General features: G+C 37.6%; 1 protein-coding gene across 8 annotated transcripts in view; it reads right to left on the bottom strand.

Moving 5' to 3' along the window:
- The window catches only part of SCMH1 (Scm polycomb group protein homolog 1), a 176,458-nt gene that overhangs the window by 40,549 nt on the left and 123,678 nt on the right, over positions 1 to 12,231 (bottom strand). For all 8 annotated transcript variants that reach the window (XM_035018865.1, XM_035018866.1, XM_035018863.1 and 5 more), the window contains one exon: positions 2,816 to 3,048. In XM_035018865.1, the coding sequence (XP_034874756.1) occupies positions 2,816 to 3,048 (233 nt within the window). The remainder of the gene's footprint in view (positions 1 to 2,815; positions 3,049 to 12,231) is intronic.

Genomic DNA, 12,231 nt, shown 5'->3' with positions numbered 1-12,231 from the left:
CTAAAAGCCTTTCTGAACGCAAGGAAAATGTAATCAACCACTGAGATCCAGAAATCCCTTTTTTACTAAATGTGCCATGTAGGGTCCACTGCTGGGAGCGATATAAACCTGCCTGCCTTCCAGGAGTGTATGCTCTAAAGCAGCAGCACCAGTGACAGGGGGCATATATAAGATGGCCTTGTCTGTGGAAGTTATCACGCAAACACGAAACGTTCAAAGCATACATGGGGCATGGACATTTCCTCATTTTTTTTTTAAAGATTTATTTATTTATTTTGAGAGAGCGAGAATGAGAGAGAGAGAGAGAGAGTACATGAGTGGGGGAGGGTCAGAGGGAGAAGCAGACTCCCCGCTGAGCAGGGAGCCCGATGCGGGACTCGATCCCGGGACTCTGGGATCATGACCTGAGCCGAAGGCAGTCGCTTAACCGACTGAGCCACCCAGGCGCCCCTCCTCATTTTTTTTTGATACTGCTAAAAGTCAAAGTCTAAATAAGCAAGGAGTCAGGGAAGAAAGGAAATAGCAGTTCAACTTCATGGAGTTGGTGCTAGGATTTCATGGGGTCCCTGAAGGAACAAGCCTGGTGTTTGGTGCCCAAATATTGTGGAAGAAAGCAGAGAGATGGAAGCCATTTCTGTTTGAGATAGGTGCATTTACATGTATAATATCTCTTCATATTTTACCTCATCTCTATTTTATTGGTGAGAAAACTAGGGCTCAGAGCCTTATTCAAAGTTTCCCACAGTCACACAAGTGGTAACAAATGGAGAGAAGATATAAACCTATTTGTCTGGCTTTGAAGCCTCTGCTCTCGTCATGAGACCACTTTACTTCAGAAAGGAACAGAAGGGTCATGGGTTAAGTGGAAGGCATATACACATTTATAGAAGTAGGCAAAAGGACAGGAGGGGGAATTAGCGAGTCAAATGCCAGCCCATAAAATACAGGATAAGATGAGAATTATTGTTTTCAAGAGGGTTGGAAAGAATGGGGACTTTGGTTATTACTATGTTTAGGACTGCCTGAGGAAGCAGAACAGAGGCAATCATAGAATCATAGTGTTTAGGTTTTGAAGGATCTTAAAGGCCACTTAATCCAACCATCCCTTTCCTACTTCCTTCTTCCTGAAAACATCCATCCCATATGATTCATCCAGTCCCTGACAAAATGCCTCTAGTGATGGCAGATCACTATTCCTTCCTTCCATCCTTCCTTCTTCCCTCCCTCCTTTCCTTCCTTTTTATCTTTCTTTTGGCACATCACTACATCTGTTTTGGGATAGATTTAACTGTTCCTTTTATGTTGAGACAATGCCTGAGTTTCTACTTTTTGGTTCTGGTTCTGTCTTTGAAAGCTTACAAGTTTTTTCCCTCTTTAATCAGATGTCCTCAAAATGTCTTCACATCATCGAAAGCATGGCTTCTCTGGCCTTGGAATCTTTAGAGCCTTCAGTCTCTCTCCACAGCAGAAGAATAAGAAGAGAGCAGTGGAGATAAAAAAGAATCAGGACCTGGGTTAGGAGTTAGTAGTAGATAGATCAGGAGCATATGTGTTACACAGAAAGATCAGGATGTGACATCAAGAATTCAAAGCCAATAAACAGGAGATAATCTCAAGTAGAACATCATAACTAAAATCATCCATCCATCTTGCATATATTGAACATCTCTGAAGAGACTGAGATATAAGGCACTACAGGAGAAAGAGAAGAACAAGATTAGGTTCTTGACCTTGAGGAGCTTATATTCTAGAACAACTGAAGTCAGCTGAAGTTAATAAAGAGAACAAAACCAATCAACCAACCAACCAACTAACCAAACAACCAAACTTAGGGAAGAACTCATGAGATTAGAATGGGGTGCTCAGGAAGAACTACGTATCATTTCCACATCGAAACTCAGCTAGTCTAGTTCAGGAAGGAGCTGCAAAGAAAACCGTTGACAAAAATTTGAGTGGAGAAGGTGATGCTAAAGGAAGCCGTAGAGAAGCAGCTGAGGAACTTTCTTATCAATGGTTTCCCTAGGGAAGATATGCATGAAGAATTGGTCATGACTAAAAGGTGGCATCTGCAGTTAACAGTGCTCAGTGACACTTGACTCAGCAGTGTCCTGCAGGAAATATGGGACAGGGCCCACGATACCCTATCTCCTTCAGGAAATGTGGGAGAGTACCCATGGTACCCATGGTAGGGCAGCAGTGACCTTGGAACTAGAACATCTGGAGCCCCATCTCTGGAGCCTTTGCCATTTATTAGCTATGTGACCTTAGGGAAGTCATTTCACATCTCTAAGTCTTAAATTACTTAACTATTAGATAACATTAAATCTACTCATCTCCCAGGGTTTTGTGATCATCATGTGATATGTATGTAATGGTGTCTGATACAGAGCCTGATTCTTACTAGGTATTCAATAATTTTCTTTCTTTTTAAAAGAAGGGACAGGGATAGAAAAAGAAATACATTTATAGAGTCAATTTTCTCTTTCTGATCATGTGCCTGGGCATCTGCTCTGGGTAGGTTAACAATTAGGAGCAGGGTCTTCCATCTAGGGAAGACATTAGACCAGAATTCCCTCAAATGTGAGTAGCTTTCAAAGTCAAAATTTGTTTTTTTATCCACACCATCCTATTTCTAATATTACCAACTCCCAGTTAAGTAGCTAAGCAGGGATGACAATCTAGGAGATTCCTGTTAAAAGCATACACAAAGTGGAAAATAGGGCCACACATGCCCCTTTCCAAGATGGATGGATATGAGTGAGTTACCCCTTTATAACCCTTTATCCCTTCCTAGGAAACCCACATTTTTACCTACCTTACTGCCAGGTTTGGGACCCCTCTTCTTTGGGAATTTCAAAGGTTCAGCTGACTTGGATGGGGTAGAGATGGGGTGGGGAATTAGGGGCTTGGGTGTCCGGCCCCGCTTCTTTCCTGGTTTACGCCCCCTCTGCCCTGGTTGATGGTCCAAGACAGTTTTGGTGCTGCTGTGGATGCTGGGCTTCTCAGTGTTCACATCAGATGCAGGATAGGGATTCTTTGGAATCACAACTGCAAGAAAAAGACTCATTCTATCACCCCCTCCTCCCACCTGCATTCCCATCCCAGAGGGGGAAAAAAAGGACTCGCTACTTCTGCTTGGGTAGTTTTATCCCAAGAAGCTGGTTTCCTGGCATCTGACCTAAATGTTAGAAAATCTCAGAGGAGAACTGAATTTAGATTGGTTAGAATTGGAAGTTTTAATTATTTCTGGCAGATGCAGAGAAAATATTAAAATTTTCTCCCCAAGGCATTTAGTTAAAGCATATAAACAGAATCATAGGCTCAGAGATGGAATGACTTTAGAAGCCTACAATCCCTTCCTGCTAAGAATGAAGATCCAAGGCTCAGCAGAGGAAATGATGCCTTCCCCGGGTTACACAGTAAACTGGGATAAGGACCTATGTTTTGAAACTGGGCCCTGACAACCAAGTTAGGCATTTTCTACACCAATCTACTTAAAGCTTTAGTGCGATTATTGCAATGAGGAGTAGGGAAACACATGGAAATACATACATCTGACAGCATCTCTCCTTACTTAAAAAATCTCTGCTCCATATTACCTTTAATGTAAAGTCCAAATTCTTTATCCTGATATCCAAGGACTTTTGTGACTTTATCCCTGCCTTGTTCTCCAGTTATGTCTGATGTCATTTCCTGACACACATCCCCGCTATGTTCTAGCCCACTTGTTTTCTGAACACCAATTCATTCATGTATGTTGAGTTCCGTATTCTTCCTAGTCAAGTAAACATCAATACTCAGATTCCAATACTCAGCTCCAGGGCCACCTCCTTATTGAGGCCTTGTCTGACCATTCCCCAACTAAGTTAGTACCACTCCACCCCCAAAGCATTCTGGAGACATCTATGTTAGGGTACTTTCAATTTTACTCCAACCATTCACCTTCTCCTTAAATTGAGAATGCTTCAAGGTAAGCACATCTAATTCATTCCACAAATAGTTACTGAGCACTTACTAGAGGTTAACAAAACAATTTCCACTCTCATGGAGCTTACCTCCTAGTTGGGGAGACAGAAAACAGACAAATAAATATACAGTATAATGCCAGGGAAGTGCTATGATGGAAACTAAAGAAGGGTAAGGAGAGAGAGGGGTGAGGAAAGTTCTCTTTGAGGAGGTGACATTTACACAGAGCTCCCAAATGAAATAAAGGCAAAGCCTTATGAAAATCCGAGAAAAGCACCTCCCAAGTAGAGGGTGCATAACAAGCACAAAGATTCTGAGATGGGAACGTGTCAGGGTGTTTGAGAAATGGTAAGGAGGTCAGTATAGCTAGAATTGAGTGAGCAAAGAGGAGTGGCGGGGGATCAGGTTAGAAAGGGAGTAGAAATAAGATTGTGTAGGACTTTGCAGATGGTGAAAATGAATCTGAACTTATTCTAAGCATGAAGAGAAGCTGCATGAGTAGAACTAGGGAGACTAGTTCATAAACTAATCACAGTGGGCAGGGAGAGGGTAATGTTGTTAATGTGTCTAGGTAGGATGTAATAGATTATGGCAATGTGGTGTTGCTAATGCAACAATTAGGAAAAGTCAGATACATTCTTTGAAGAGACACTGCAGTGTTGTAGAAATCACAAGGGCTAGATGAACTGGAATTCCAGACATGAGTGGGGAGGGCTTCTGAGGTAGTTGACACTGTTTTCTTTCCTGAGGACATTTGCCAATTTGGGGCATGAGCTGAGGATCAGGTGTGGCCCGTGCAGAGGACCTCTACTGGAGGAAAGAGAAATCCAATAGGCTGCTGTGACAGATTGGAACTTGAGTTCCATGCATGTGGCCAATTTTCCCCATGGGACATTTGCTGAGTTCTGAGCCTGCACACTGGACATGTGAAGCTAGGCTGAGAGCTTCTACAAGGAAGAATGAAAACGGGCACCTGGGTGGCTCAGTTGGTTAAGCGACTGCCTTCGGCTCAGGTCATGATCCTGGAGTCCCAGGATCGAGTCCCGCATCGGGCTCCCTGCTCAGCGGGGGGTCTGCTTCTCCCTCTGATCCTCTTCCCTCTCGTGCTATTTCTCATTCTCTCTCTCAAATAAATAAATAAAATCTTAAAAAAAAAAAAAAAAAAAAAAAGGAAGAATGAAATCTCCTATAATCTTGTGGCTTTAGGGGATAAATAAGGTCCCACTAGAAGGAGGAGGTCTACCTCAAACACATATCTCCTCTTCAAGATAAATGCCATATTTTGAAATTGTAAGGAGTGGGAGGTTAAAGAACTAAAACCCTAACCTCTAAAGGGAGGACAGTCTCTTGCAATTTTTCGGGGCTGAGAAGATAGAAAGACCTATTAGGTTCTCAATCAAGAGCCCAGGAGGGCCCATATCTAAGAAATAGGAATAAACTACAGGTATAATCCAGACCTGGACTAGCTCAATCCATGATTAGATTGAGAGGATCAGGCCCTTATCCTATTAGTGTAACAGAGGAAAAGAAGAATTCTTTCTAATGTAAGATACTAGCTGGAGCCTCAACAGTTCTTTTATATAAAACATCCAGTATATCACAAAAAATATGAGATGTAAAAAGAGGCAGAAAAAAGTGACTGGTAATCAAGAGAAAATACAGACAACAGAAGGAGATTCATATATGATCCAGATAATGGAACAGAGACTTTATAATAATCATAATTAATATGTTAAAGAAAGAGAAAAAGATAAGCAAAATGTAAGAGAAGATAACACCCACAGAAAACTGGAATCTATATAAAAAATTAAATGAACATCCTGGAATTAAAAATGTAACATGAGAAATTAAGAACTCTTTGGATGGATTTAAGGGAAGACAAGATCCGGCAGAAGAAAGGATTAATGAACTTGAAGAAAAATCAATAGAAAACATCCAAAGTGAAGCAAAAATATGGGAAAAAAAACCAGATGAGAGCATTAGAGACATGTGGGCATGGTCAATGGATCCAAAATATGAGTAACTATAATCCCAGGGGAAGAAGACAGAGAGAATTAGGCAAACATAGTATTTAGAAACTAATGAAAGAATAGCTCAGCAATCTACAAGCAGTAAAAATCCTCCCTCCAAAAAAGTCCCCCATACTAAACCAAAGCACATAACTGTTAAACTGCTGAAAATAAAAGATAAAATATAAATGAAATGAAAAACATAAATTTTTAAGAGGAGTCAGAAAAGAAACATTACTCTTATAGGAGCATCAATAAGACTGATGGCCGATGTTTTAACAGAAACTGTAGAAATTGGAAGCAGCAGAATGATATATTTAAAGGGCTAAGATATACCAACTGCCAACCTAGAGTTCTATACCCAGCGAAAATATCCTTCAAAAATCAAGGTGAAATAGTATTTTCAGACAAACAAAGCTGAGAGAATTTGTCACCAGCAGACCTAAACTACAGGAAATAAAAAGGAAGTTCTTCAGGCTGAAGGAAAGTAATCCCAGATAGGAAGATGGAACTGTAGAAAGAAATGAAGAGCATAAGAAAGGGCAAATATGTTCTCGATACAAAAGAATTTAGAATAAGAACTACTTAGAACAAAAACTTATAAAATGGTTTGTAGAGTTTATAATGTATGTATTAGTAAATTATATGAGAGCAACAGCACAACGGATGGAAGAAGGGGATAAATGGAGCCAAACTTTGTTAAGAATTTTGCATTATTTGGGGAGTGGTTACAAAGCACTTATTTAAAGGATACTTTGATAAGTCCAGCATACATATTTGCACAGGATAACCAATTAAAGAATTATATAAGAATGTATCACTAAAAGCTAAGGAGAGAGGAATGGAGTAATAAAATATACCTGATTAATCCAAAAGGCAAGAAAGGAAGAATAAAGAAATGAGGAAGAACGCAGACAAAGAGAAAACAAAAAGCAAAATGGTAAACCTAAATCCAAATTAATCATATTAAATACAAGTGGATTAAGTAAAACAATTAATAGGAAAAAATTAACATACTGCACACACCCCTCCCGCCCCCAGGTTTCAATTGTATCTGTTTATAGGTGGGTCCTGAAATATAAGGACACTTGAAATATGACACAGATAAAAAGATAAAAACAAACAGATGGAAAAACATATACCCTGAAAACATTAACCAAAATAAAGCTCATGTGGCTATATTAATATCAGACAAGTCAATCTTTAAGGCAAGAAGTATGACTAGACTAAAAAGGACTATTTCATCAAGATTAAATAGTCAGTTAAATTTATATATACCTAATAACACAAAACATGTAAAGTAAAAGTTTAGAGAACAAAAAGGACAAACAGATGAATCCAAATTACGAGTTGGAGATTTTAACATCTCTCTCAGGAACTGATAGGTTAAGAAGTTGAAAAAAATCAGGAAGGGTAGGAAAGATTTGAATAACTCAATTAACTGACGAATAACATAAATAACCAATTAACCAACCAACTTAACTGACATCTATAGGACACTACACCCAATATGTATAGAATGCATTTTCTTTTCAAATGCTTATGCAATATGCTGGGTGAAAAAGCAATTTTGAATAAAGTTCAAAGAACTGAAATCATACAGAACATTCTCTCTAACCACAGTGGAATTAATTAATTAATTCATTCATTCATTCATTCTCAGCCACAATCTTCAACAACATTTATTTTTAGAAAACACTGTTGCCTTGGTGTTTTAGGAAAACTTTTTTTTTTTTTAAAGATTTTATTTATTTATTTGACAGAGAGAGAGATAGCGAGAGCAGGAACACAAGCAGGGGGAGTGGGAGAGGGAGAAGCAGGCTTCCCGCCGAGCAGGGAGCCCGATGTGGGACTCGATCCCAGGACCCTGGGATCATGACCTGAGCCGAAGGCAGATGCTTAATGACTGAGCCACCCAGGCGCCCTAGGAAAACTTTTATAAACCACTCTATATTAATAAATTCTAATGCAGCAGGAAGATAAACAGGTTACTGTGTTCAGCTCCACTATCAGTAACACAGAAATATTTATAGCTCTAAAAACAAAGACCTGCAGGCAGGAACTTAAGAATTTGCAGATTCTTTTGTGCCAGCTGATTCAATTTATACATTTGCAATCATTTGCTTATTCTAATCACTGCTTAATAGCTTTATGTTAATATAGTTAAGCATAAACTATGTGTCTGTCTTAGAAATGCAAAGTGTCAAAAGGAAGAATCTTAATATTATTTTGCTTTGATATCTTGAGCTTTTTCCTTTTTTTTAATTTTAATTTTTATTTGAGTATAGATGGAACACAGTGTTACATTGGTTTCAGATTTACAACACAGTGATTCAACATCTCTATATGTTATGCTATACTCCCAAAAAGTGTAGCTAACATCTGTCACCATACAACACGATTATACTATCATTGACTATATTCCCTATGCAGTAGCTTTTATTCTCATGACTTATTCATTCCATAACTGGAAGCCTGCACCTCCCACTCCCATTTACCCAACCAAGGTGGAATTTAAATAGGAATCAGTACAGAAAATTAATTAGAAAAACCACAAATTCTGAGAAATTGAGTAACATATACTTGTAAATAACTCAAATACCAGAGAAATAAAAATAGAAATAAGAAAATTCTTGGAACTTAAAATTCATGAAAATATGACAGATTCAAATATGTGAGGTTTAGTTAAAGCAGTGCTCAGAGGAAAATGTATAGCTTTAAATGTTTGTATTAGAGGAGGAGAAAGGTTAAATATCAATGATCTAAGCTTCTATTTCAAAAAGCTAGGAAAAGAGCAAACTAAATTCAAAAAAAGTAGAAGTAAGGAAATTATAGAGATGAGTGGATAAGCCAATGGAAAAAAGAAAGCGGATATACTACAGAGAAAATGAAGTCAAAGATTGGTTCTCTGAAAAGATAACCCTTTAACAAGCCTGATTAAGAAATATAAAAAGAAAAGACAAATATCAAGAATGGAAGAGTGGATTTCATTATAGATAATTCAGGCATTAAAAAGATAATAACAGGACATCATATATAACTTTATGCAACTACATTTGAAAATTTAGATGGAATGGGCAACTTCCTTGAAAAAATGGCTTATTAAAATGGACAGAAGACCAAACAGAATATGAAGAGCTGTATACATAATAAAGAAACTGCAATTGCAATGAAAAACTCTTCTGCAAAGAAAATTCCAGCCCCAGATGCCTTCATGGGTGAATTCTAGCGAACACTTAAAGAAGAAATAAAAATAATAATAGATTGTACAAAACCCGTTCAGATAAATGGAAGAGGGAACACTCCCCAACTCATTTTATGAGGCCAACATAATCCTTATGCCAAAACACGACAAAGATATTACAAGAAAGCAAAACTATAGACTAATATCCCTCATGAGCATAGATGCACAATCTTTAACAAAATATCAGCAAACTGAATCTGGCAATATTATATAAAAAGGATAACATATCATGACTAAGTGGAATCTATCCCAGAAATACAAGGATTGTTTAACAATAGAAACAAAATCAGCTGAACTTACCACATAAACAAAATAAAGAAGAAAACCCATATATCGTCTCAACAGATGCAGAAAAAAAAGCATTTGACAAGGTTTAATACTCATTCATCATAAAAAATATCAGCACATTTGAAATTTCCTTATAGAAAAGATCATTTATAAAAAAATCAATAGAGGCCAGCATACTTAAACACTTTCTTACTGAATTATGGAACAAAATAAAAATATTCACCATCACCACTTCTATTCAACATTGTATTGAAGGCCAATGTAACAAGGAAAGAAAAAGAAAGAAAAGCTATAAATAGAGGTTGTAAAAAAGAAGCATTATTTGCATATGACATGATTTTTTACATAAACTGTATCCCCTCCCATCTACGAAATCTATTAAAATAAAAAAATGAATTTGGGAAGGTCACTAGATGTAATTCAATATACAAAAATTTATTCTATTTCTCTATATAACAACCATTAGAAAATGAAATTTAAAAACCCCAAATCTAATATTCAGTGAAAGACATGCAATACATCCACACTAAAAACTGTAAGACATTCTAAGAGAAATTAAAGAAGATCTAGATACCACATGGCCATGAAGAGATATATCGCATTCATGGATCAGAAGACTCAAGTTGTACTCTCAATTCTCATCAAACTGACTTAAAGAGTCAATGCAATTCCAATCAAAATCCCAGCAGTTTTTCTTTAATATGCATGTGTCCAAATTGACAAGTTAATTCTAAATTTTATTAGGAAATGCAAAGGATCTAGAATAGCCAAGTCGTTCTTGATAAATAACAGCAAAGCTGGAGGAGTATTTACATCATTAGGTATCAAGACTCATTATAAAGTTAGAGTACTTAAGACATGTGATATTGGTGTTAAGGATAGTCAAATGGATCAAGGGAGTAAAACAGAGCCCAGAGATAGACCTACATATACACAGTCATCTTATTTATAATAAAGGTGCCCCTGTAATTCTGTGGTGGTGGTGGAGGAGGGGAACACTTCTTTAATAAAACTGTGGTGAGTCAAACTGATAGGAATGTAAATCACTTTGAAAAATCACTTAGCTTTATACTCTCACCCAGCAATTCCACACCTTGGCATATACCCAAGAGGAATGAAGGGCATGACCACCAAAAGACATGTACTAGAATGTTCACAGCAGCATTTTCAGAAGACTCCCTGGGAGGCATTGCAAGCATTATCTAAAAGTCTGAAGATGTACATTCTCTATGATTCAGCAATTCCAACCTTAGGTATAAACTCCAGAGAAATTCTTGAACATGTACGCTTCAGATACATGTAAATGTATGCTTATAGCAGTGTTATTTGTAGTAACTGAAAACCTGAAATGATCCAATGTTCATTATTAGTAAAATGCACTTAAAAAACATAGTGTTCAAAGTATGGTCTGGGAATCCCTTTGGGACCTTGAAATCCTTTTGGGGGTCTGTAAGATGAAAATTATTTTCATGATACTAAAACATTATCTCCCCTTTTCACTCTCATTCACTCACAGTGGATTTTTCCAGAGGCTATATATGTGATATCATCATTCTGATAGCTAATGGAATGTGTACTTGTATATTCTTGTGTTTTTAAAAATTCTAAGTTTTAATTTCTAATACAGTGATGATATGGATAACCCTCATAAATAAAAGCTCTTTGTCTTTAAGGATACCAAAGTTTCCTGATACCGAAGGGTTTGACAACCACTGACCTATAATTATAATCACTTCCTTACCCTTCTTTTCCCAACACGCTTGCCTAGAAAAAAACCTAGTCTAATTCTCTACCTATTCCACACCCAAACCTGAGTAACTGAACATGACAAATATTTACACTGATTACTCTAAACCCTAAGATTGCCCCCTGTATCTCTAGTAAGACCAGGAATCTGAGCTGGGCAGGGAGGTAAGGGATATACTTTGGAGTTCCTGCCATCACATGACAAGGTGCCAAGTTCTTAGCAGGGACCCAGCATGTGTTTGTAGAATAAAAAAAGAAAACAGATGTAAGAGATGAACTGAACAGGTCTTTACATGGCCTTCTAACAGTCAGAAAATAGTTTTTCCTCTTTCTTCTCTTTTCCTTTAACGCTAGACATAAATGTCTATGTTGCCAACTGCCAAAGAGGTTGCCCTCTCTGGCCTGAAAGAACTGGGCAGAAGAAACTAACCATTTACATTTAATAGTTCAGAAAAATCAGAGCATGCAGGTCATCTGTGAGAAGCTAGCACTGAGATTAAGCTTCATACTAATTTAAAAGCTTCTTAATAATGGATTTCTTAAGCTATCCTGAGGGATTCCAGGATTTGGAAGTTCTTCCCACCAGGAAGCCCTATTCTGCCACATTCTAACTTAATTATCCTAGTTGGGGGGAAAAAATTGGAGTGATGTCAGGGGACTGGGGATCTAATTCTAGTTCTGTCCCTTATGGTGTGACCTTGAGTTTGTCATTTAAATATAGTCTCTTATTTTTCCAAATGTAAATAATTAATTTAATGACTGTCCTACTTCAGAGAGAAATGAAATATCAGAATATTCTCCAACACATTTGGACGCTAAGTTTGACAGAATTACACTCTTAATCAACAATACTTTGACAAAATTCTTGCACATTCATGTGGCCTCCATAACAATCCTGTGAAGGCGACATATCATCCTCCTTTGACAAATAAGGAAAACAAACCTCAGAGAAGTGAAGGTGGCAGAGCCAGGCCACAT

The sequence above is a fragment of the Mirounga leonina genome, unplaced genomic scaffold (assembly GCF_011800145.1).
Source record: "Mirounga leonina isolate KUSES-001 unplaced genomic scaffold, KU_Mleo_1.0 Mir_173, whole genome shotgun sequence".
Lineage (NCBI taxonomy): Eukaryota > Metazoa > Chordata > Mammalia > Carnivora > Phocidae > Mirounga > Mirounga leonina.
This window is presented reverse-complemented; position numbering and strand designations above follow the sequence as displayed.